Source organism: Lycium barbarum, chromosome 11 (genome assembly GCF_019175385.1).
Source record: "Lycium barbarum isolate Lr01 chromosome 11, ASM1917538v2, whole genome shotgun sequence".
NCBI classification, from domain to species: Eukaryota; Viridiplantae; Streptophyta; class Magnoliopsida; order Solanales; family Solanaceae; genus Lycium; species Lycium barbarum.
The window spans coordinates 72805196-72832478 of record NC_083347.1 but is presented as its reverse complement, the minus strand read 5'-3'; the positions used below and the strand labels follow the sequence as shown (position 1 = coordinate 72832478).

General features: G+C 37.2%; 2 protein-coding genes and 1 long non-coding RNA gene across 7 annotated transcripts; 1 reads left to right on the top strand and 2 right to left on the bottom strand.

Annotated features, from left to right (window-relative positions):
- The first annotated feature begins 680 nt into the window (after positions 1 to 680).
- On the top strand, positions 681 to 10882 carry LOC132616916 (phosphoglucan phosphatase LSF1, chloroplastic). Of its 4 annotated transcripts, none has more exons than XM_060331680.1 (10): positions 681 to 1253; positions 2708 to 2823; positions 2935 to 3394; positions 3600 to 3671; positions 4421 to 4542; positions 4858 to 5073; positions 5491 to 5596; positions 5846 to 5958; positions 9845 to 9989; positions 10263 to 10882. In XM_060331680.1, the coding sequence occupies exons 1-10, from the start codon at positions 957 to 959 to the stop codon at positions 10380 to 10382; spliced, it is 1767 nt and encodes a 588-aa protein (XP_060187663.1). In that variant the 5' UTR covers positions 681 to 956; the 3' UTR covers positions 10383 to 10882. The 4 variants fall into 4 exon arrangements, with proteins under 4 accessions (XP_060187663.1, XP_060187664.1, XP_060187665.1 ...); XM_060331681.1 differs by having other exon boundaries at positions 685 to 1253; positions 2708 to 2814; XM_060331682.1 differs by lacking the exon at positions 681 to 1253 and adding an exon at positions 1410 to 1556.
- A 1097-nt stretch (positions 10883 to 11979) lies between these two features.
- LOC132619904 (uncharacterized) lies at positions 11980 to 18477 on the bottom strand. The gene is made up of 3 exons (XM_060334659.1): positions 18423 to 18477; positions 16014 to 18307; positions 11980 to 12436 (listed from the first exon to the last, which is right to left on the bottom strand). The coding sequence occupies exons 1-2, from the start codon at positions 18475 to 18477 to the stop codon at positions 16035 to 16037; spliced, it is 2328 nt and encodes a 775-aa protein (XP_060190642.1). The 3' UTR covers positions 11980 to 12436; positions 16014 to 16034.
- Positions 18478 to 18565: 88 nt separating this feature from the next.
- LOC132620283 (uncharacterized) lies at positions 18566 to 22064 on the bottom strand. Of its 2 annotated transcripts, none has more exons than XR_009574752.1 (3): positions 20745 to 22064; positions 19781 to 19846; positions 18566 to 18842 (listed from the first exon to the last, which is right to left on the bottom strand). It is a non-coding gene; the product is annotated as an uncharacterized LOC132620283 (long non-coding RNA). The 2 variants fall into 2 exon arrangements; XR_009574751.1 differs by lacking the exon at positions 18566 to 18842 and having other exon boundaries at positions 19491 to 19846; positions 20745 to 20968; positions 21035 to 22063.
- Between the last annotated feature and the right edge of the window lie 5219 nt (positions 22065 to 27283).

The following is a 27283-nucleotide window of genomic DNA, read 5'->3' as shown; positions in this document are numbered from 1 at the left end:
GGGCTATGTTCAATCATGGCGGCGGTGGTGGTGTGGCAGCGCGATGGGGGTGGTTGAGGAGAAAGAAGAAGAAGAAGAAAGAGAAAAGGGAGAAAGAAGACGAAAGAGAAAAAATAATAAAAGAAAAACAAAAAATAAAGGGTTAGTAATTTTTTACATGGCAATGATGTGGCAATGACGTGGCGCGAGTGTAATACACCTCGCATTGTGAGAGTGGTGTTATTTTTTCAAGGTGGAAAATAATTGAAATGAAAGTTTTTAAGGAGATATATAAATACAACTTAAGTTTAGTTGCTAAAGTGAGTTTTCGTGCCAAGTTTGGGGGGAAATGATGACTTTTCTCCAATAAAAAAAACTTGAGTTGCCCCACTCAATTTTAAAATCTTTTTGTCACCTATAATTAATGAGAAAATTACACTGTATATTCATTGGGGCAACAATGCTATCAAAATTGACCTATTTTTTTTAATTCTTATAAAAAATGACCTAAACTTCTCTCTCTGCCTTTATATATATGTTGGTATAAGTGTATGTATATGTTTGTATATGTCTGTATATATTTGTATATGTTTGGGCTATTTTTCGTAGCGTAAGTTTTGAAAAAAAATTTACAATGTAAGTGTCCAACTTGTATACTTCTGAAAATTTTCCCATAATTAATTGTTCCAATAGAAAAGGTCAGGGGAGCAGGTGGATGTGGGGTTTTGTAGGATCTCACGTGGCGTTGCGGGTAATTGGCGTAATGGCCTCTCAACTCTTAGCTCCAATCAACCGCATTTCTAATTCCATTATTTATCTCTCATAATCATCATCTCCAATTCCAAGTCCCTAGAACCTTCTCCAATCTCTATGCACAAACTTACACTACATTTCATTTTGCTAGAAAATTGCTATATAATCGATCACATTATATCGACTACTAATAGTTTTGAATTTGATATAATCATTTCTGAGAAATGTGTTCACTGCAAGTTCCAAATTACAGTGTTTTCAACCACTCTGAGAAGTTGCAGAAATGTGTGATTTTGTCGTCATTTTGGGGAGTAGAGTTGAGCTTCAATGATGTACGCTTCACAGCAGTAAAGGGACGTCAATATGGGAGGGTTACTGCTATGTGTTCATCATCATCATCAAGTGTTTCACCTTTTAAGATGAATTTGAATGAATATATGGTTACACTTGAAAAGCCCCTTGGTATTCGCTTTGCTCTCTCTGTTGATGGCAAAGTTTTCGTTCATGCTCTTAAGAAAGGGGTTAGTTTTCGCAAATTAACATCCCTTACATTTGAATAATAGCTGTGATTTTATAATGTACTATTATCCGTTTCCACCGTCATAATGGGCGGATTTAGCCCTTCACAGTAAGTTCACACATGTAAAGAATAACTGTGTTTTCAGGAGGAAAAGGGAACAACTATTGTTGGCCTAGTCAGCTTCGAGGTGTGTTTTAATACATAGATGGCGGTAGTTCAGGTTGGAAAAGGGAACATCTAATAGTTGTGTGTGAAACTCGCGAAAAAACGATAGTTCTTTTGACCATTATCTCTTAAGAAGGGGGTTAGTTTTCCCAATTAACATCCTTACATTTAAATACCTGTGATTTTACAGTTTGTTTGGATGGTTGTTACCTATTGTATTGTATTGCGCTGTTAGTTTAAATACAATATTTGTTTTCATTGTTAGTTGAAATTTTATTGCATCGTATAGTTAATATCCTTACATTTGAATATCTGTCATTTTAATGTACCATTATCTATAGACCTCTCCCCTCGGACTCACATTTAAATTCGTAGATGGTATTCAGTTGATGGCCAATCAAAATAATTAAGGGCAGGATAACGCAAGTAAACTAACTATACCAATAAACATATGATCATTGCTGTGCAAAAAGTTAAAATTTGAGTTCGGCATCCCGAACTTTGTACATGATCATTGAGGTGAGACTTCTAATCTATATCCTACCTAAGGATAGCAAAAAACAAAGTTAACTCAAGGAGGATCATAGATGATGTTAGAAGGCTTTGTGGGCTTTATTCTAAAAGTAGGTAAGTTCCATTTGTCCAAATTTACTAAGCCCCTTGTGTGTCTAGGAAGATCAGAGAAAAGGTTGAAGATCTTGAGTCCTTCTATTCTGTGGCTTAGAGTTGCAAGGCTGTCAGCTGGCTTATTTGCTTCTCTGAAGCAGTGACTGATGTTGAAACTGTGGTCTTCAATCATTTTCTGTATCTCATTGATCTGATTGCTAATCTTCCATGGGGGTTTCCAATCTCTTTTGATACACTTGACTAGTAGAAGTGAATCAGATTCCCCTATGGCCATGTCTAGACCTCTGTTAGCACACCATTTCAGTCCAAAAAGCAGTGCTTCAGCTTCTGCATAGTTGCTTGTTCCTGCTCCTAGGGAAATGGAGTAGGCAGAAATGAAGCTTATCAAATATTTCCTAAATTAGACCTGCTTAACCTAGAACAGAACGTGCGATCCTCGAATAACTCAAAATTGTTTTAGTGGAAAATGGATATATCTTTCTTATCATTCAATGAGCATCTTGTATTTCATAAAAAATGGGGGTAATATAGTCCTTACTTAAGGGCCATCCTATCCAACTTTCCGGCATTTAGATACGTATCAAGCGTGGATGATTATCATAGCTATTATCTTTTGAATCCTTGTGAAGGCATGTCTTAGTTTGTGGAAGTGTCATTTTGCAGGGAAATGCTGAGAAATCAAGAATAATAATGGTTGGTGACACATTGAAAAAGGCGAGTGACTCTTCCATCGGGGGACTTACTGAGATCAAAGACTTTGGCGATACAGAGTATGAAATGTGAACATTATACCAATTTTAAGCTATTAAACTAAAAGCTAAAAGTGCATTTGTGACTGAAGTAGTGGGACGTTTCAATAAGTATACTGTATTTTACTATCGTTTCTGCAGGAAGATGATGAAAGAGAACTCAGGGCCTTGTAGCCTGGTTCTTGAGAGACCATTTTTCCCATTTCCTATCCACCAGCTATATCTTATGAATGATATTGATATTCTATTTAATAGAGGTCGTGTTCCTATTGCTACATGGAACAAAAATTTACTTGCCTCCAACTTGCGAACGTCTTGTGAGGGCAGTGGGAACTCCGGATTTATACTATTTTCCCCAAAGTTACTAACTTCAAAAGGATGGAATGTTCTGAGTGATCGAGATCAAATCAGGCAAGACGGAAAGCTGAACGGTACCCCCTCTTTACCATTTAGCCCAATTATCAACATATTCTCTGAGAAAGACAGTGGAGATTCTGAATGGGCACATGGGAGTTTCCCACTGGAAGAATATGTAAAGGCGTTGGATCGTTCAAAGGGAGAACTGTATTACAAACATGATCTTGGTATGCGCTACAGCAAGGTGTGACATTCAGATTTTCTGTGCAGAACCTTTGCTTTACAATTAATACTCAACTACTTGAGATAAAGTGAATAGCTTCCAGGAAGTTTACTCTTTTCAATTTTGCTGAACACCATTTTCATCCACTGCTGTAGTACGTTTTATTTCCAAGGAGATACTTTTCTGTTACCTGGTTCTGAAGTACATTGCTTGCTTCCTTTGCCAGATTACGGAGCAAATATACGTGGGATCATGCATACAAAAGGAAGCTGATGTAGAAATGCTGTCAGATGTTGTGGTGAGGCTATGCTTTTGTGGGTTGAACATAATTTATTTGTCCCTTTATGTTTCATGAAGTATACAGTGCAGGCAGATGTGGCGCGGCTATGCTTTTGTGGGTTGAAAATAATCTATTTTTGCTCTTTCTATTTCATGAAGCGTATACAACTGATACACTGAGAATCATGTATCGTGCATCTCCATAATTTCCAGTCTATATAGATTTTTGTCTTGCACACTATCTGATAGAACTGAGAGTATCCTGATTATCTTTAACCAACCCTTAATAGGAGGTCAAAAAGAACAAACTGAATATATACATAAATAAAGTATTTCAATGGTTCTATATGGTGAAGTCAGCTGCATAATGACCTGCAGTTACTTGTGGTTTTCCAGAATGTGTATGGTTGTCCCACGTTTAAGTTGCAGCATGAAGACAGTTGCTTGATGTCGGCCAAGTTAAACTAATAAAAGCGAATTCGATTATACAAATTGGGACGTGTGCACTTGGTTCTGAAATCAATAATAAATGACCAGCAAAAACTGTGAAAACGGAATGGTGATGGATGTGGCAAGAACATCTCTAGTTTTTATCTTAATATGAGTGTGGAGACACATTTGTGCCTGCCTTTATCTTACCATTATGCAGTGTCCTTTGCAGAATTAATTATTCTTTGTTCATTTACTTACACTAAGCCAGATATCTGCATTAGGATAATTATTCCTTGTTCATTTACGTAGAACTAACCCAGTGAATATGGTCATTAGGGGATCACTGCTGTGCTGAATTTTCAGAGTGGGATCGAGGCTGAAAATTGGGGAATTAATACCAACATAATCAATGAATCGTGCCAAAGGTTTAATATCCTTATGATCAACTATCCCATAAGGTAATAAAAAGAACTACGTTTTGAATCGGAAGTTTCGTCAACGAGCTAACAGTCTGTTTTATACTTCCAGTACCTTATAGCATAGCCCTTGGGCTCTCTTATTTTTGTTCTTTAAGAGAAGTCTGTCTCTTTGTTCTACTGTAAATGTGATGGTGATGCCTATATAGACGTACCATTAGCTCTTCAAAAGTTCTAGCATTTTCCTATATCATTGATCGTAATCTTCTTTATGTATTGAGATTAACAATTATGGAGCTTTAACCTTATTCCGTTGTTTTGCTATGTAATCCTTCTGCATATGAATTTCTTTTGCAGGGAAGGAGATTCATTTGACATGAGAAAGAAACTTCCGTTTTGTGTTGGCCTTCTTCTACGCCTATTGAAGAAAAACCAGAGAGTCTATGTGACTTGTACAACTGGTTTTGATAGATCCCCTGCTTGTGTAATAGCTTACCTTCATTGGATGACAGATACTTCCCTTCATGCAGCCTATAATTTTGTCACTGGGTTGCATTCATGCAAGCCTGACAGGTTCTTCTCCCAACTTTCATATTCCTTCAGCTCCATTCTTTACTTTTGGGGAGGCATTGACTGGATAAGCACTTGCCTGTGCATAACATTACCAAGGGCATAACTAAAAATCCTTTACTTGCACTTCTTTGGATTCTAAAACAGTAAAACTTGATACAAACACGAGCATGTAAGTATTGCAAGACAGCTGGTGTATAATGATGTAAACCAAATATTAAATATGGAAAGATTGCTGTTATCATTTTGCATATGTAACCGTAACATCTTATATAGCTCACGGTCACGATCCCTATTTTATCTCTTGTTTGTTTAGCCTTTCTTACTCTCTAATCACAAAATAGGAAAATTGAGTTTTTATTGCAAATATAAAAGAATGCAACATTCTCTATTTACCTTAGCCAAACATATTGGTTGCAGACCAGCCATTGCCTGGGCAACATGGGATCTCATAGCAATGGTTGAAACTGGTGCACATGATGGGCCTGCAACACATGCAGTGACTTTTGTATGGAACGGCCATGAGGTAATAAATTTTATCATCTCTGGTGCTTGTCAGTGATGTCCTCAGATGTTGGCTTTAATAAGAAAATCAGCACTGAAAATGACCTCAGATTTTATGTTGCACTCTTTCCTTGACCTCTTTCCTCAAAGGTCAAAACTGATTCTTGGAAAGAATGTTGCATACTCAGTGCTGCACTGTTGTCTGCTTCCATATGTGTTTTAATGGGGGTATTTACTTATAAGTATCTCTTCGTATGACTTCTTTGAACAGGGAGAGGATGTCTACCTGGTTGGAGATTTTACAGGTAACTGGAAAGAACCGATTAAGGCAGTCCACAAAGGTGGCTCAAGATTTGAGGCTGAAGTTAGACTTTCACAGGGAAAGTAAGTTTTGCCTCTTCCTGTCAGCCATAGTAGTGTTCACGATTACCAAGCTTTTATTGTGCTTTCCAGTTTACACGTGGAATGTTTAATTCTCTTTTCTCATACCTTATCCTTTTTTTTTTTAACGGAAAAGGTCCAAAAATACCCTTAAACTATTGAAAAAGGCTCATAAATACCCTCCTTCCATCTTTTGGTCTAAAAATATCCTTCCATCCACCTTTTAGGTCTAAAAATACCCTTAAGGTTTGTTTTTGGCTCAAATATACCCTTTAAACTAACAGAATATGTTTTTTTGTTTTTTTTTATCGGAAAAGGTCCAAAAATACCCTTAATCTATTGAAAAAGGCTCATAAATACCCTCCTTCCACCTTTTGGTCTAAAAAAATATGAACGAAATATGTTTTTTTTTTTGGGTTTTTTTTGCATTTCATGAATAAAAAAATGAAATAGGAAATTATAATTTTTTTTTTACATTTCGTGTATTAAAAAACAAAATAGGAAATTATAATTTTTTTTTTCATTTCGTGTATTAAAAAACAAATAGGATAAAAAAAATTAATTTCGTTCATATAAAAACGAACTTGGAAAATATATATACCAACGAAATAAAAAAAATATATATATATATATATTTTCCAATTTCGTTTTTATATGAACGAATTTTTTTTTATCCTATTTTTTTTAATACACGAAATGCAAAAAAAAAAAATATAATTTCCTATTTTGTTTTTTAATACACGAAATGCAAAAAAAAAAATTATAATTTCCTATTTCGTTTTTTTATTCATGAAATGCAAAAAAAACCCAAAAAAAAAAACTTATTTCGTTCATATTTTTTTAGACCAAAAGGTGGAACGAGGGTATTTATGAGCCTTTTTCAATAGATTAAGGGTATTTTTGGACCTTTTCCGATAAAAAAAAACAAAAAAACATATTCTGTTAGTTTAAAGGGTATATTTGAGCCAAAAACAAACCTTAAGGGTATATTTAGACCTAAAAGGTGGATGGAAGGGTATTTTTAGACCAAAAGATGGAAGGAGGGTATTTATGAGCCTTTTTCAATAGTTTAAGGGTATTTTTGGACCTTTTCCGTTTTTTTAATGATTCTTTTGCCTCTATCGCCAAAACGCAACTCGCACTCATGCCTTTCGATGTCATCCTTATCTTTTTCTGCATCATAGCAAAATCTCATAAGGCCGATCTCAGCTAATTAGTTTGCATTTCTCTGGTCTGAGAGATCCAATCTTGTTTTGGCTGTTCTTGCAATGAAGACACCATAGAATGATTTAGGGTGTGTTTGATATGAAGGAAAATATTTTCCATGGAAAACAAGTGGGTTTCTTACTTATTTTCTGGTGTTTGGTAAGTAAGCAAAAAAACAATTTATCCCAAGAGCATTTATATGTAATCCAGTAAAACACTATGGGGGTGGGATGGGGTGGGACTCGGGGGTGGCCGGGAGTAGGATGGTCAAGAGGTAGGGGTTGGAGGCATTGAGGGGGTGGAGAGGACCAGTGTTGTGAAAGGCGAGCGCCTTCTCGCCAAAGGCGAGAGGCGTGGCGAGGCGTGGCTCTAACGCCTTTTAGGGCTGTGGCGAGGTCACCTTCAAAAGGCGCGCCAAAGGCGCTAATGGCGCCGAGGCGAGGCGCCAGTGAAGGCGAGGCGACAGTGGGTTTTTTAAAAAAGAAGCAATTAAAAGAAGTTAAAGACTTAAATGAAACTTATTATCAAAAGAAAAACAGCGGCTAGGGTTTTTTTTGCCTCCTCCTCTCTTCTCCTTCAAGCTTTTCAGGTACGCTCTCTCTTTCTCCTTCTTCTTCTTCTTTCTTCCTCCTCTGTTTTCGACTTCTGCTTCTTCTTCAGTTCTTCTTTTTTTCCGGCGACTCCTCCTCTGTTTCCGGCGACTTCTGCATTTTTTTTCCTTCTTCTATTCTCTTCTTCTTTTTCTGTACGCGTCCCTGTTTTTTCTCCTCTGTTTTTTTCTTTTTCTATTTTCTCCTCTTTTTTCTATTGAAGATCTTGAATTTGAATAGACTTTTAGTATTGCACTATTGCTTGTCTTATCACTTATGAATTATTGAGTCATTCAAGTTCTAGACTTTTAGTATCTACGATCTACTTTTAATTTTTGAACTGAAATATTTGCTAATATGTTATTGCTAGTGAGATTTTGATTATTTACATATGCAATTAAATATTTTAATTTTTTGGTATTTATTGGCGCCGCACTTCAAAAAGGTGAGCGCCTCGCCTTAAGGCGAGGCAGGCCCTTGTCGCCTTTTGTCGCCGCCCGCCGTCCAAAACACTGGAGAGGACACAATGGACTTTGAATGTCATTTATGGAACTCGTTTTTCCTACTTCCATTAGGGAAGTCATTATCCTCATTTTTAAGGAACTTGTTTTCCTACAAACATTTGACCCACCAAACATGATGATAGAATATACGAGTCCACCAAACAGTATAGAGAACCAGGTTCTCTATCTGTTCCCTTAAGTAAAACAGAAGGTAAATGACACGAGATGTTTACGTAGAAAATTCCTTACTCAAGGGATTAAAAACCACGACTTCACTAAGCTGAGCAACTTTAGATTACAACCTATTGCAACCTAGGAATTAAATTCTTAATCCCTCCCCCTTACAACAACTCTATTGCAAGGCTTTTACAATAACTCTATTGCAAAGAACAAAACTTGACTAACTCTAGCCAAGCAAACACCACAAAAGGTTGAAAATCTGTCCTACCAAGAACTTCTCAAAAGCAGTGTAGGAGTGCAAGTTAAGAACAAAAGACAAAGACTTCAACAACTTAAAGGACTTAAGACATTGATAGTGGAGAACTGGTCCCTCAGTTGCTGCAGCTTTGTTCTTGATGAGCACTTTGAGAGCAGCGGTGGCTACTACTTGTGAGAAACTAATTTTTCTGATTTGCAAAGTGTTAGGGTTACACTTGTATAATGTTGTATATATATGGGAAGCAAGTGTTGAGGTGAAAGGGACATTGCATCGTCCACTAGTACACTACAGTTGTGTTGCTGCACTGCTGCCAGTCGGTACAGTGTCAGCTTTACAGCGGTAGAGTTGACCGAGTAACGGCTGAAACCTGATCGCATCTGGTTCCTTATCCGGTTCCTCGACTTGGTTTGTGAAAGTGAATTTCATTACTTCATCTGTGTTGCTGCTGCACTGCTGTCAGTTGGCACAGTGTCAGCAGCTTTGCAGCTGTAGAGTTGACTGAAGCAATGGCCATAATCTGATGACATCTGGTTCCTCATCTGGTCCCTCTATAAACATATCTGGTTCCTCGAATGAGTTTGTCAAATCATCAACACGTAAAACATCATAAAGTTGACCGAGTGAACCTGATCGTATCTGGTTCCTCATCTGATTCCTCGAATAAGTTTGTCAAATCATCAAAACACGAAATATCATAACTCATCACATGAGAAATTGGAAAGAATTTTCTGGAAAATGTTCTCCATACAAACACACCCTTAATCTAGAACTGATATACTAATTCTTGCATATGTCAAATAGTAGTTTCTTAGAACCTGAAATCAATTGAAGTTTCATTGTCAAGTTACGTGCAAATCGGTGTCATTGTGCTTTTCTTCTTTGCTTTTTCCCTGAAACAAGTGACGTCATTTTAATTTCATTCTTCTTGTCACTAAAGTGACGCTCCACTTCATCTGTAGTCCTGCATGCCATAGGTTATTTTTGTCAGTTTGAATCTCTGTTACATGGTTCCATTTATCCAAATCCTAAGCTCACCCTTCTGCTTCTTTTTCCTCTGTGAAGTTGTACCTTCATCAATATTTATGTTGATTTTCCTTTTTTACTCTTAGGTAAAGTTTTGCTGCAAATCAAGTCATATCTTTGTTTGTCAGGTACCTTTATAAGTACATTATTAGTGGAAACTGGAGGCATTCAACCAATTCACCAACTGAAAGAGATGAAAGCGGAAATCTCAATAATGTAATTGTTGTTGGTGATGTTGCCAGTGTGAAGCCTTCCATTCAACAACAAAAGAAGGTTAGTTAACTTTTGTATCCTTCCCTTAAGAAAGATGGAGGATGACAATCTTTAACGGTAAAACATCTAATTCCCATCTTAACATATGAATACCTTTTCTCATTAATATCCTTGCCAGATTAGCATAAAAATAATGTGACTTCTGTTTCACTAATGATCTAGAATATGTATCTTTTTCTTTCCCATCATCAGTTTAGTTTCTCTGAGGATTAAAGTGTTGCTTTATTGGTAATGTTGAGCCAGTAATGACAATTATTTCTATCTATGAATTAGGACGCAAATATTATGAAGGTCATTGAGAGACCATTGACAGAAAATGAGCGGTTCATGCTGGCAAAAGCTGCTCGATGTGTTGCGTTCTCAATCTGCCCTATAAGGCTAGCACCTAAATAGATGGACATACTACATTTTCAGTCATCATAGTTGCACCTCCAACTATGTCTTCTGCAATAAAGACTTCAGTAAAAATGGTTGGTCAATGCCAGATTAACGTGTCTGGTAAAAACTTAATGAAAGCCCATCCCTCCCACCTGAATTGAAGAGGGAGCTTTATATTGCCATGCAATTTCGAGGTCAAACAGCTGCAAGGTTGGACAAATGCAGGCGGTTATAATGCTCATGTCATTGAACTCAAGTCTTTTTATCATTTTAAGAGTATTATCCCCATGCATATTGTCTACTTGAACACTGACTGGCTCCTTCAGCAAGATAATTTCCACTGTCGAAAAGCTCAGTCAATCCTGTGTAAAAAAACCCTTAAATTAAAAATAATCCGACATAATATGGGTGTATATCTGAGTTTTATATATACACATTCCATGAACACGTGGATGTGTAGTTGCAAGTTTTACTATGCTGCTGAATAAAGAATAATACTGTTTCCTGACCGTGCATATTTTGTGTTCAAGGTTGTTTGAACAAATTTTAGTTTTCAAAGATGAGAAAATGGCATATGCTTGATAGTAACAGTGTGATAAAGTGGAGGGTATTTTGCCCTTCACGTATTTCTTTCAAGTTGGATGATGGCTAAAGCATCACAACAAATTCATTCAGATTCTCTATCTCCGGGTATTTCCAATAGATACAACAGCTACAGGTGAGTGTGAACCAATACACTGTACAATTTTCTAGGTTTTGGAGAACCGTATTAATTGTGTATGTGTGGTGAATCCCTTTTCGCCTTAGTTCTTTCTTATTATTTATTACTTGTCAACTTTTCTGGAGTACCAAATCATGTAATGTATATCTTAAACATTGTAGGATGCCTATGTGCCATTTATCCCACAATGAAAAGGGAGGAACAAGTCTTGTGGACTTGAGAAACCACACGGGGTTCCTATTAGGCTATTACTACCTTTTAAACACTAGTAGTGTTATTTTTTTCATAAAAAATAAATGGCAGTAGTTCATCATATCTGGAACACAAGATTCATGCAAGAAAAAAGGACTGGACAGGGTTCAATTGGGCCTAGAGCAATAGCATTAGCATAATAGCAGTACCCGAATTGAGGAAGCTGGGACACAGCACAATATAAGGCAGATTATGACGACTGCTTCTTGGTTCCCCCGTCCCCAAGATTCTGGGTTTGTGAGTTCGGCAAAACCCAATATTTGGGGGTCGAACCCTCTGTACAACAAAAATATACCCGGTGTAATTTCACAGGCGGTCTGGGGTGGGCAGGGTGTACTAAGATCTTATCTCTATCTCGTGGAGGTAGAGACACTGCTTCCGAAAGATTCTCGGCTCAAGCAATGCATATCAAAGTAATTTAAAAAATAAAATACACAAAGAAACAACAGGTAGTAACAGGTCGAACGCTCTGTATACATACATAAATGTCTGTGCGCAAAAAATAATAGGTATAAATAAAGTTTGATATATATTCTAGAATGCACTCTTTCAATTTCAAAATGTGTAGCGTCTAATTTTGAATTAGCTACTGCAAGTTTTTATAGAGTTTTCGCTCGTCGGGGTGCCATGTGGATTTTATTATGGATGGGGCCTCCTCTTGGATGAACATGAAAAGAGTGGAATCAATGTCGTCACAAGTCACATCACATTTTTAAAATTTATTTAAAGGAAAGTTGTGGTGGTAGCACTTTAATGTCATTTTTTTTTTTTTTGGTTGAACGGATATTTTATTACTAGTTAAACTGGTACATACGACATACTAGGTACATTAGCACTATCATAGATAGAGAGAACATTAGCATTCCCTAAACTAGCTAAATTACTACACATAGTTGATGATATCAACTTAGTAGACATCAGTCCTTGCTTGTCTGCTTCCAAAACATTTAGGATGACTGATGGCGGCGATAGCAAAATAGACGACTGAGAGCTGGAGTTAAGTTTCATCCCCTGCTTGGACAAAAGGTCAACTACTTTATTGCCTTGTCTAAAATTATGACGTACCACTAGACTTCCCAACCTCCTCAATAGCAACCTGCATGAATAAATTATATCAGTGAATAGTGGTTGCGGTTTATCAAGTAGATGTATTATCTCTACTGAGTCCGTCTCCACTTCCAAGGGAATATAATTCTTAATTAAGGCAAGTTGTAACCCATGAAGCAAGGCTTGCAGCTCAGCCATAGTATGGTTTAAACAATGTATGGCCTGAGAAAAACCCAATATCCAATTCCCATTTGAATCACGAAAAACTCCACCAATGGCTCCTTTATTCGTTTTGGAAGAGAATGCACCATCGATATTCAACTTAACGCAACGATTATTAGGGGGGTGCCATTTAATATTTATCAGATGCCTAGTGTCACGGTGATGATCAATAGAGGTGGAGTATTTATATTATGTCGCTCTCATAACAATATCTTGAACGTTCAGGCTGATAGCTTGGCGATTATAGGTATTATTATTCCTATTTATCCAAATATTCCAAAGGATAAAGGGATAGAATTCGGACCAGAGAAGGTGATTATATTGAGGAGGGATTCGAAGATTATGGAGATTGTTCAACCAGTAAGTAGAGGTATTGAGAATGTTATTGAGGTTGAGGCCAAGATCTAGCCAAATTTTCCTAGCAACCCTACAGTCTATCAAGATATGAGTGATAGTCTCTTCTACAGAAGGACAAAATGGGCATGAGGAATCATTTATGATGCCTATAAGATGGAGATACGATTTGGTAGAAAGGCTATTATGGGAGATCAGCCAAAGAAAGGATTTTATTTTTGGTAGTGTGGGTAGAGACTATATCCAAGTAAAACCATAAGTTAGAGAAGCATCATTAGTGAGGAGTTTAAGGGCAGATTTCGTGGAGAACAGACCATTTGCTTCTTTAGCCCAATAAGGGGCGTCATTCTCTCCTAAGTGTAAAGTAAAGTTGAGGCCAGGGCTTTAAGATGAGGAGGAATGACCACAGAAAGATTATCCCATTGCCATTGAACGTCATTCCAGAGGTTAGCAAGAGTGTAACTATTCTCTTGAGCATTTAGCGGCCCATGAATAAGGCTTCTGAGAGGGGGGGAGCCTGGGATCCAACTGTGATTCCACATATTAATGGTATTGCCATTGCCCGGAGTCCATGCTACTGCTAAAGAACAGATTTGACCTCCTTTAATGATATTACGCCAAATAAAGGACAAGGAGGATCGAGAGGTTTTCAAACCATATTTTGTAATGAGAGCACGGGCCCACAAAGTATTCTTATTAGTATAAAGCCTCCAAGCTAAGCTGGCTATGAGAGTTTGGTTTTTATGGTGGGTTTTACAGAGGCCAAGACCACCTTTCATTCTTGGGAGAGTGACAGTGTCCCACTTAACATAGTGGATTTTTTTTTCCTGAGCACTAGAGCCCCAAAGGAAGTCGCGTTGTATTTTATCAATGGTTTTACAGATCTTCCTGGGGAGAAGGAAGTATTGCATCGCATAGGTCGGCACTGCACTAAGCGTAGATTTAATAAGAGTTAAACGACCCGCTAGACTCATGAAATGCATTTTCCAATTGGAAAGCTTACTCGGCATATTGTCTAAAATGAATTGGAAGTCAGAGGGTTTCGGCATTTTTCGAAGAATTGGAAAACCCAAATAACGACCAAAATTATCAGTGCAAGTTATATTAAATAAACGAAGAACAAGGTTTCTTACGGCATCATTGCAAGTCGGAGAAAATAAAGCCTTGGACTTTGTAGAATTAATTTTTTGACCAGAGAGCAAACAAAACTCGCTTAATACACGATGAATCGTATGAATAGATTTAGAGTTTGGCTACCAACGTGAGATCGTCAGCAAAGAATAAATGTGAAAAACGAGGCCCATTGCGACTTAGGGTAATAGGGTCCCAATTAAGAATATCGACTTGATAAGAAATATAAGTGGCGAGGAGTTCCATGCAGAGTATAAAAATGTACGGGGACATAGGGTCTCCTTGACGGATGCCTCGAGAGGGAGAGAAGTAATTTGTTCGGGTACCATTAATAAGAATTGCAATGTTACTAGTGCTAATACAATTCATAATGAGGCGGGTGATTTTATCAGGAAATTTGAAGAATTTTAAAGCATGATAAACAAAGGACCACTCGATACGGTCAAAAGCTTTTTCGAGGTCTATTTTTAATAACAAATTGACCTTGTTGCTCTTTGTTTTGATGGTATGGGTTAAGAGTTCTTGTACAAGAATAGCATTGTCACTAGCACGTCGACCCTTAAGGAAACTAGCTTGGTGAGGGCCAATTAAAGCATCCAGAAATGGCTTAATGCGGTTGGCTATGACTTTCGTAATAACTTTATAAAGCGTATTACGTAACCCTATGGGTCGATAATTCTTCAGATGATTTGCATTTTTGAACTTTGGAATAAGACAAAGTAAAGTATCATTTAAAGGAGGAGGAATCACTTGGGTATCAAAAATATCATGACAAAACTTTAATACCGATTTACCCACTGTGTTCCAATGTTTTTGATAGAAATATGGATGAAGACCATCAGGGCCAGGTGCCTTAAAGGGCTGGAAGGAGAAAATAGCTTTCACAACCTCATGATCATGTAAGGGTCTATCAAGAGAGGATAAGTCTAGCTGGTGAAAACTGGTGGGAGAATTCATTATATCCTTCAAAAAAGAAATGTGGTGTTCAGTAGTAAAAATATTGGAGAAAAAAAAAAGGTATGATCTTTTATTTTTTCCGGGTCAGTAATCCACTCATCCAAATCATTCTTAAAATAGCAAACTCTATTTCTCCTCCTCCTATTGATGACAGAAAGATGAAAGAACCTCGTATTTGCGTCACCATCATTTAGCCAATTAATACGAGAACGAATTTTCCAGAAGTCCTCTTCAATTTTTAAAATATTATTATACTCTAAAACAAGTTCTTTTTCAAGGTTTTGGAGGAAGTTACTGTAGAGATAAGCAGGTGATTGTTGAATACCACCAATCCTGGCTATTAGGCGACGTTTGTGATGAAAAATATTTCCAAAAGTAGCCTGGTTCCAAGCAGTGGCTTTCTCAGTGAAGAGATTTGTTGTTGTAATAAGGTCATGGTTCGCCCAGCTATCTTGAACTATTTTAATAAATTCCGGATAGGTAAACCAAAAACGCTCAGTTTTAAAAGGTTTGGGACCTAAGGGGCGAGTGTGGTGAGGCAGAGTTTGAATGAGAAGAGGATGATGGTCTGAGTGGGTCTTGGGCAGGTGGGTTACTGATACATTTGGGTATAGATCGAGCCACTCATTGTTAGCAAAGCAACGATCTAGTCTCTCTAAAATTAATCCTCGATTTTTTTTCCTATGGTTAGACCAGGTGAATCTATTACCTTTAAACCCCAAATCTAAGAGATGACACCGGTTGACACAAGACCAAAAACGAGAAGTCCTACCACTTTTTACATTTCGACCTCCCCACTTATCCCTTTGGGTAAGAACCTCGTTAAAATCTCCTGCAACAAGCCAAGGGTTAGTTAAAAAGTGTGACAAAGATTCAAGGCTGTTCCAAAGCTGGTTTCTAATAAGACATTTTGTGCTAGCATAAATGACACTTAAACACCGGGTTTGGTTATGAGGAGATACCTGAACCATAGCATGGATTTCTTAAGCTGATTTCCTAAGCTCGGTTACTGTAACCACAGTTGTATTCCACAGAAGAACTATTCCACCCGCTTGGCCCTGGGCTGGCACTTCTAGAAAATCATCGAAACCATAATCATTCCTAAAGTTACTATGATTTGTCATCCGAGTCTCTAATAAAACCACTAAACAAGGGTTGTGAGACTGGATAAGTTCCCTAAAATTCCTTTTAAAGACTGGGTTGTTACCACCCCTAATGTTCCAAACAATTATACTCGATGGATTAGACATGGAGGTGTGGGTGTATTTGGGATTCGCAGTCACGGTAGTGTCCCTCGTAGCAAAGGGACTGGACCTCAGGGTTGGAGTTAAGACTACTGCATACTTCGCTATTTCCTTGTTCACCGTAGGACGAAGGTCGAGCGAGCACTTCGTTAATGCAACTGGACAGACATGGATGTACTTTTTCTCCTCCTTCTCCGGGAATATCATCAGTGCGGACATCCTGAGTGTCGCAATCTCTGTAAAAGATCCCATCAGCGTGTCCTGTACTTCCTCGGTGGATTGTATTTGTTCTGTTGGCTGTAAAGAAGGTGTAGGAATCACTATTGGCGGGTGCATGGGAGCTGAAGGGGGTGGTGGTGCCATAGGAAATCGAATCGGTGGTGCATGTGGTGGGATCGGTATTGGCTGCCATGGAAAGAGCAGTGTGTTGGCAGTTATTAGCTCCGGAGGAGTGTAGAAAGGTAGTTCGAGGATTGGGTTCATATTCACTGGTGGATTGAAGTGGGGGGGGGGGGGGGGGGGAGATTCCAGTGGTTGTGAAGGTTTTGGTAGAAGGCGGGTGCTATTGCTGGAGCTAGTGGGTCGAGGACATTGTTCAACCATTGGTGATTCATATAGTTTTCCATCGCTAGATGCATCCCTTCCGTTATTATTTGTGCTAAAAAGTTCGGGTTTTGGATTATGATCATTGTATTGACTCCGTTGATGTTCAGGGTAAAGAACACTGCTTTTCCTTGGAGTGCTTGCTCGACCCATGACTGGGGTTGATGTAGGGGGTAGACAGGTTAGGTCGCAAAAATCAGCGGGTGGTGTGCCACCAATGGTGGCAACTGATAGAGGTTGTTCATGGCCAAGAGGGGTGGTCGGAATTGGTAAGTAAATAGTAGTGGAGGGTTCCGCTGATCTAATGGGTGAATCGGTCTCACCATTATTTATGGAGATAGGAATAGCTAAGGAGGAGGAAGAGTGTGGAGTTAAGGCAAATGATTGCAAATCTTGAGCTTGGGATATGGAAGGCAAGACATTGGTTAGATTTAAAGGGATGGAGTAGCTCAACATATTGTCTGTAAGATTTTGTGAGTCGATTTGCATGGGTATATCCACTTGGCCATTGGCATCGGACATTTGTCCAGTAGGAGTTGCCATTTGGGTACAACGAGTGGGGAGCAAGTTTGATGGGTTTTCCACATCTGCCCTGGGCGTGAATACGTGGCCATGTAAATTAGAAGGAATTGTGTTATTTTCATCAGGGTGGGACACGTTTTGGACAGGTGGCACATGACCATTGTTAGGCACTCTTGGTTGTATCGAAGGATGAGTAGAATGCGAAGAGGGTTTTTTGGTCTCTGGACCATGTTGATGCATGTCAGTGGAAAGAGACAAAGCAGAGGAATTATCATCTAAATCTGGGAGAATAGCAAATTGATTAGAATAGTGGATAGTATTGTCAACTCCCTTCCTTTTTTTATTATTTTCCAAGGAGTGAGTAGTGTTAAAATGGCTGCTATTGGCTTGGGGGTTAGTCCTTGATTGGGATATTGTGGTGGAACTATTAGACCTAGAAAAACGCTTGTGATGGATTTTAACTTTATCCTTAGGGCCCTGAGCATGAGATGAAGAAGCGGGAGAATTAATAGAGTTAAAAGATAATTTTTGAGTCGATAAAAACTTACCAGAATCCGCCGAAAAGATTTTAACGTTTATACCTGGTTGACCTGTGTTTTGCTGTTGAGAAGAAGTTTGACCTTGATCTGTTTTTTGCTTTTGAGAAGATGTTTGACCTTGATCTGGAGCAGTTGCTGCTCTAGGATCTCGGCTTTTTGGAGAACCTTTTCTCTTATTAGCAAAAGAGACAGTTTGCCACTCGCTGGTTGCAGGAATATTAGAAGACAAGTCTCTCGGTTGTTCCGACGGTTGAGAAGCAGTGTCATTTCTAGGCCTTGTAGTTTGGGAAGGGTATGGGCAAGCAGATTGAAGATGGCCCAAGCGGCCACAGTTTTTGCAGAGAAAACCTTTATCACGACCCAGCCCCGTGGGCCGCGATTGGTGCCCTACTTGGGCACCCAGACAGACAAACATATCAAATCGTAACACATTTATCCAAATAGCATATACGGCCATAAATACTATATGCCGTCTCAAACTTCATCAAACTGTATCGGACACATTTTAGCACAACCATATCCATATATATAACAAAAGCCGACAAGGCTATCAAATGTATCAAAAGCCGACAAGGCTAACAAATGTATCAAAAGCCCCAAAACATATACAAAATGCACGCCGACAAGGCTGCCATAACGAATAGGGTCATACAAACGCATCTGAACAGAAGTAGGCACACATACCCACAAATACGTCTACAGACCTCTAAACAGACAAACCGAATCATATGGCGGGACAGGGCCCCGCCGTGCCCCTGAACAAATACATATATACATAGCGAACGAATCTATACCAAAATGTGTGCTCTGAAATGAGAAGAGCACTCCAAACAGCAGAAGAGGGTGTCCTAAATGGGTAGATCACCAAACTGTGCGTCTGTACCTGCGGGCATGAAACGCAGCCCCCGAAGAAAGGGGGTCAGTACGAAATATGTACTGAGTATGCAAAGCAGAATATACAGAAAGCAAATCTGAGTCATAAACGAAATGGAAGTACCAAACATAAGTGCAAATCCAACATATCAAAATTTGCTTACTTTCGAAAATATGTAAGTAATGCATAGGGTACAGAAGAATATGGTCGCCCACCCGTCGATGGCGCCATAACACAGCATAACACCAGAAAGTTTCAAATCTCCGTATTCCCGTCACATATCACATCACAACATAACGCCATACACAGCATAACACCAAATATAGGTGGAACCCGACCCTCATTAGCGAGTAGCTCGGAGAACCATAACACAGCATAACTCCGGAGTATATCAAAATGCGCACGATAACAGAACCGGCCCGGGAACCGGCGAAAGATATAACAGAACGCACGAATAGAGTCGTGAGTAGTCATATGCATAAAATCAATATCATAAATTCAAACATAAGCAAAATGATCATATTTGAAAATCGAAATAATAGTCTTAACAAATTCTTTCAAACGCTCCCGAATTTCATAAAGGGAAGCCGCGGGACCCACGGACGGGAATTTACCCAAGTCGGGCCCGCTTATGGAAAACATACTCGTTATACGTAATGCAAACGTTTATAAAAATATATTGGAGCAATCCGAGCACTTATGTGAAAGATATGGCATTCGGAAATTTCGAAGTTCTTTAAAGTGAAACCTCTTTGCGCAAAGTTCGGAAAGCGATTATTTCAAATACATAAAGGTTCATATTTCATCAAATCATACATAAGAGTGCCAAGGAACATATACGGATCATAACATGCTCGGATTTCGAATTTAGAATTTCCTTAAGGCTTATAATCTAGCCTATACAAACTAAGGCATGCCAAAAGAAAGAAGGGTTGCGCTTTACATACCTCGTACGCACTCCAAGATAGCCAATCTAAAGTAAATCCCAATCTACGCCTCGGGCTCCCCAAGGTCTACAAATATGCCAACGAATATCCAATATTAAACATAGGCACTTAAGCCATTCATTCCAAACTAACATTAAATTCTACAGAAAATTCGGCAGCATTTCCCCTGTAAATAGGCCAACCCGAGAATTTAACTCGCTCAAAATCAACAGCAACAACCACAATAACCAACCTAGCAACTCCAATAACCAATCCGAAAGACAATATTACATTAATACTCTCTTTTTCATCATTCGACAACTTTTCAAATATTCAATTCAACGGCTTACCTTCAAGCCAACATCAACGCCTATACATTCAAATACTAACCCAAACCCATACTAACAACATTCAAGAACATTCTAAACAATTCACATAATATTTCCAACGATCCAACAATTTCTCCAAATTGGGCCGAAAACAGCCCCTAAACTATAACATAACGATGCCCGAAATTCTAACGAACACTTACAACACACCAAGCAGCCCATATACACTTCTTACGCCTTATTTCATGCCATCTTTTCAGCAAATTTCAGGGAAATACAACAGCAGCCACACGACACCACATCATCTATTCATATGCAAGTAAATCACATTATTATCTCTATAATCCTTACAACAACCCACAACAATTTTAACTCCAACTCTAACCATTAAATTCCTTCATTCTCATCACATAATCTATGATTACAACAACCAAAATATTAATTCAAATCAGTCCATCAAATTTCAATTAAAAACAGCCCCTACGGCATTCAACAACATTTCAACAACATTCCAACATTCGTGCAATTCATGTTACCAAGTTACAACTATGCTTCAACATCAAGATACATAATTTCACACATACAATTTACATTTGCATATTCCCCACACGTCCAACTTCATCATCAAACACATAGAAAAAATGATCAACTCTTACCTTAACAAGTTGGCTTTTTCCACTTAGCTAGAATTTGTGAAATGAACTAATACTTGTTCTTGTTGCTCCAAATGAATTCTCCACGTTATTATCACCTTCCTAAGGGCTGAAATACCTAGAAAATCTGATTTTTGGATCAACAAATTTGAGCTCCAATTTTGCTAGCCATGCCCGAATGCCATGGCTTATGCTCTCTCTCTCTCTAGCTTGTATATCAACGTTTCCTTCACGTATACACCATATTAAACCTTTAATCCAAATTGATAACATGAGTAGGAGGTTGAAATTACCTTTAGCAATCAGAATCTTCAAGAATCTTGTTTCTCTTTCCAGCTGCTTGCTTAACAACACAAAAAAAAAACTTAAGCTACAACTTCTCTTTAACTAATATCATGTCAAGGGTCTAGGATTTAACTTACATGATGGCTCAATTAGAAAGGGGGTTTGGGAGAGAAAATAAGGGTTTTGGATCTGTTTTAGGTCGTGTGAAATGATATAGGGCAAAGTGGTGACTTATCTATTGAGTTTAATGGGCCTCATGGGCCGAAATGTGAGTGTTTGGGTCGGGTCCAAACTTGCTGCCCTGCCAGCCCAACTTGCATCGTCCATATCTCCTTATCCCGATATCATTTTGACGAGCGGTTTGTTGCATTACAAACTAGACTCGATGAACTTCATTTTAGGCTTTTGAAACACCTTAAAACTCCTCATATTCAAGGAGATATGCCTCCTACAATATAGACTAAAATCGGGTCCTAAATTTTACTGAAGTTGTTCCGATTCATTTCGTTTAACTTCTAATCCTCTTCCAACCTTATGTAACCTCTTATGCATACATATACACACTTATATACATCAATAAAAATCCATATACACATCTCGAAGGGTCCAAAGAATCACAATAACCTTAAGCATAACTAGAGAACTCACAAAGCTTTGACGAAACTCCAATCGCAAAAGTATATTCATATCTTTTGTCCATCCTCTATATCATTACTAATAATCTCAAATACTTTAAAAGGTCACTCGCATTACCCCATATACATACTCATAACGCGATTTTAAATCCTTTAGGTTACCATGTCACCTCGGGATACTTAAGGCAACCATATATATAACGATATTCTTACTAACTCGATTAACTTTCCTTGAACCTTCATAACTCATTTTTTTTTCTTGTTTTACTTCAAGTAACACGGATTATTATGGAGTGTAACAACCTTCGCATTCATAGACGATAGATTGAAGATGTGAACCGATTTGGATACGGGTAACCACTGGTTCCTCCAATGGTACCTGTATACACAGTCTAGCGTATCGTCCCCACAAAGTAGAACTGGTACAGGCGTCAACTTTGAGGAGCTGGCCGATGGAATTACCAAGCCTTTGCAAAAGAACACCATCGTAGAATTCAGTAGGTAGCTGAGGCAAGCGAACCCAAACCGCTGAGTGTGTTTGTTTGGCTGCTCTAGCGACGAAGTTGGGTTCCCACCTTTTAATCGAAAGAAAGTGTCCATTGATGAACCAAGGGCCATTTCTAAGAACATGAGCCATATTTTCCTCTTTAGAAAATTTTACAATAAAATAATCAAAGCCCAGGTATATTAAGGGAAATTCTCAGTAGGCTTCCACAATTCTTGAACTTTGGATTTTAGATAATGATGGACTATTCTCTTGCCGACGAGTTTAATGATCAAGGAGAATTTCCATGGGGAATGCAAACGGTCTGTATCCGCCTTAGTGGGATTTGGGAGCTGTCGTCAATATTCATACCAATGTTAATTATAGCGTCATGATCTAGTAGTTTGCTTTTGAAACTGGAGGAAGGGGATGGGTCCCCTAGTGTGTTTGGAATAATATCAGGTGGCTTTGGAGGAATAGTTTGGTGGTTAGGGTCCACAGTATGTAGTATTTCAGAATTCATATGGGAAAGTTAAGGAGATGCGTGGAGAAGTTAGAGAGAAGGAGGAGAATAACTCTTAGAGAGAGAGTATTGCGACCACTTTAATGTCACTGCCTTCGCTGAATCTACAGTTATAGCCCTTCTTTGAATCCAACAGTCACCATATACTCCCCTTCAGTCCAAATAAGGAGTACACTAATATTTTAGGCTAGGTGCGTGAATTAAAGAATTCACTTATAAGAGAGATTTTGACTAAAATATTCTTAATTATAATTTTCTTTCTTTTTAGTTTGATATATTTATTATGGGAATTAGGAATGTGTCAAGGACAAATTTGGAATAAAGAATTAAATAACTTCTTGATTTTGTGTAACATCAATTATTTTGAACGAATTTTCAGAAGCTAAAATATCAATTATTTTATATCGGAGGAAGTACTTCTTTGAGGTGAACTTTTTAACGCTTCTTGTTTCAATTTGTTTGACAGTATTTGACTTATCATAGAGTTTAAGAAAGATATAAAAAAATATGATTTAAAATAAATCACAAATATTTGTGTTATAAATAATCTCATTAAAATTAGATATGAAATTTAAAATTAAATTAATTAAAATATAAAAAGATACAAGTATTTCATAAAAAAAAAATAAACAAAAGGGAAAGTATGTGAAAATAGTACCTTTTCTTTTCTCCCCAATTGTTAGTTATGTGGGGGATCACTTCGTGTTTGTTCTCCAACTCCAATAACGCAATGCTTGAACTTTGCTTGCTATTTATGGAAAGAATAGATGCCTTGACCCGTTTTAGGACAATATTAATTTTTCTTGGGCAATTGCAGGATTGCCCTTCGCTGGGGGTGGTCTTTAATTTTTACAATGGTGGTCTTTAAATTCTGCCCTTCAGGCAAAATTTAGCCTGCACAGGCAGAATTTTTGCTCGTGCAAATTCTGCCTTAAGGCAGAAATTCTGCCTGTGCAGCCCAAATTCTGCTTTAAGGCTGAATTTTGCTGGGCAGATTTGCAAAATTCTACCTTGCGATTTTTTTTTTTTAATTAAGCTGAGGTTCAAACCCACAACCTAGGGGTGTTAGGCGAGGGGTAAAATTTAAAGACCACCAATTTGAAGGGCAAAAATTAAAGACCACTCCAAATAAAGGGCAATCCACGCAAAAAAAAAAAACATATCAAATATGGTCCGTTTGTTTTAGGACTACCACTTAAATATTCTCTTATCCTATCAGGTTAGGTTGACCTTAATATAGGAAATTCTACATAATAAGTTTGATATAGTATATTGAAAGATAAAGTAATAATATATTATATTCAATTGAATTATATTGATATATCTTTATGACTTGGTCATCTTATTTGCGATTGCATGGTAACGCATGCTGTCATTTGGGGACGACCTTATGAGTCGCAACTGAAATCAATGTTGAGCAGCATTGCATTGCATCTCAACTGAGATAGTAACAGAATTGGTCTTTAGGTCATGGACTTGACGAGTGGATCTCATTTTACAAAATTATAACAAATTGACAATTCTTCAATTAAGTTCATAGTGAAAAATATATTTCTATTTGATTTTGGTTCGTGAAATCTTTAAAAAAATGCTTTGCAGAAACTAGTTATAATTGGCGAGTAAAGGTAGGAAAATGAGGAGATTAGAGGAGGCTCGACATTATTTTGCTATTTCTACCCCTACCCTCCTATCAATTTTTCTTTTTAGTGCTTAGAGTTTTTTTTTTTTCAATCCTCACCTTCCCTTTTATTTTGTATAATCCTGGTTGATTTTTATGTGAAAGACAATCTCTTGATATTCTTTAAATTCTCAGCAGCAGGAAAAAAAAGAAGCAGTAGATATATTAGTGGTTTATGTAAAATCTCTTGCTGGATTTCATTTTATATAATTGTCACTAATCACTGGATTAGTGGTTTTCATTAAAAAAAGACTTTTATGTGATAGTAAAAGGTTTTGTTGATTTACTTTTGCTTAATTAATTACTTGTTCAAAAGAAATTTGGTTAAGGTGAATCCATCTCAAATGTAATTATCCAAAGCCAGACTTCAAAGATAATTGGCTTTTCAATGCTGGTAAGGTTAAGACATACCATCAACAAATTGATGATTTTGAGTACTGAAAAGTTTCATTATTTTTCTCTACAATTTATAAAAAATATAAGCACCGAAATGACAAGATAAATTCATGTAAAACAAACAAGTTTGGTTAACCAAGATTTGTACACTATCAAACTCATTAAAAAGATGACTAAGTTAGATTTTCGAGGAAATAAGTAAATCTTGAGGATCTCTAATTACTGGTACATGGGATAAGGATAATAAAATCTAAAATTAATTTTAATTCATATTTTATTTGAGGTATTGTCACACCCCTTTTTTTTCATATGAAATGAAAAAAAAATAAACTTAATTTTTTATTTTTATTTAAAAAGGGTTTTTCCAATTAAAGTGACGTTTTGAGAAGGGATTATTTAATTTATTCAGAGTCGCCACTTGGAATTGAGTTTTGGTGTTCCAAGTCACCTTATGAATCCCTAATCAAAAGGAAATGACTCTATCTTTATTGGTCTGCGAAAACAAAAGTCCGGATAAGGAATTCTGTTGACCGAGGGGAAGGTGTGAGGCACCCCTCGAGTCCCGTGGTTCTAGCACGGTCGCTTTATTGACTAATATTCGGCTTAAATTAATCTTGAAGAAAACGTGCTTGTCTTACTTAAAATACATATTCCTGACCAAATCAACGGAGAGATGAAATAATATATTCGAAGAAGTCAAGACAATTAAATTAAACTAGCTATTTGAAGTATTGTTAAATGACATGAAACTTCTCGTTAAAACCATTATAATTTTTCGATCTCTTGAGAAAACAATCTATTAAGTCTAATAACAAAACAAACTACCAACTTACGTAAAATACTTCAGTTTATTTCATGGAGCAAATTACATGTAGGGGAAATTTCAAAATGAATATACATAGTGCACACTATACATGCTTTAATTTTTAATTGATCCAAACCCTAGCTCTCTTTGACGGGAAAGGATAAAAAAAAACATTAGAACTTAATTAATGCTTTCAGTTCCACATTAGTTTAGGCCAGATTCACTCATTATTTGAAAGAAATAAACAGATAACAGAATAAGTACAATTAATCATGGCATAAAATATTAAAATAAATTTCCTTTTACGTCAATTTTGGCAAATAACTTTACACCCCAAAATACTATTTGAAACCTCTAATCTCAACGTAAACAACTATTAGTTAACTGGAATCAATCCATCACCTATATTCAATCATGAAGCAAGGTTAAAAGGTTATTCCAAAATTTCTGGCAATTAAAGCTAAATTCTCGATAAGTCACCATAACTAAGCAAACACAACTAAGCTTGCACCATTAATCCTTTTTTTTTTTAAACATTTAAAATCATCACGAATTTGAGGAACATCTCTTTATTTAACCTTTGACTTTATAAACTGATACACCAAAACTATCAACAAATGATTTCTACACTCAACGTCTTAAAAAAAACAAGATACTGATATTTATAATTTTCTAAAAAAAAACACAACTAAGGTTCCATTTTACAAACCCAACAGCAACATATAATATAAGAATATACCACGTATAACCATCATTTATTTGCAGGTTCGAAAGTAGTCTTAGTTCTGTCCATGTATTTACTGATTCATCTAAAAAATAGATTTAACTTAACCGATTCCTAAGAAGTATAACCGAACCCATGCTTTTATTGAGACATATAAGATAAATTCATAAGAAATTTTTCGATTAAGTAAACACTTTCGCACGAACTAAAATCTAATTTACTTTAATTGAGATTGCTAACATGATTTTAACTACATAACTTATTTAATAATGGATGCACTAGCATAAACTACAAAATAGTGGATACATCATGGATATGTATATATCAAAATCATATATAACACGTACAAATTCATATTAAAGAAAAAAGAGTGTAGAATATGAACCTCTTAGTGTGAATTTTCTTTAATATGAAATTGATTACACCAAACTCCGGCGGACTCGATCTAACCGAAAAAAAAAACTGTGACAGGAGCTCGAACCACAAACCACGAATGGAATCCAAATCTCGAACTCGTAAACCCTCAAAGCTCTTTGTTACTGAAATTACTCTCTTTTGTTTTTCTCTTCTACTGCTTCTGATCTTTTTTTTTTTCTACTGGTTTTGTTGTTCTTTTTTTTTTCTACTGCTTACGTTGTTTTTCTTTCTCTCTTTCCTTATGTTCCTTTTTCTTTCTTCTACGTTGTTTTGCTATCTCCTTTGCTCTTTCTTCCACTGCTTTTTTTTTTAACTCCTCTCTGTTGCTTTTTTTTCTCCTTCTACTTCTGAGTTTTTTTTTTTTTTTTCTCTACCCTCCTGTTTCTCATCTTCTCGTGTAGTTGTGTTGTGTGTGTATTTATAATTTTTTGTGGGCTGCGTTGTGTGTGTGTGTGTTACGTGAGAGGGTGTGTGTTGCATGAAAAATGGAGACGTGAGGGAGTGGGGAGTTGGGGAAGGTTATGGGTAGTTTAGGATTAAAGGGAAAGAGACGTGAGGGTGATAGTTTAGGATTTTGCTGTTTCAGTTTTTTATT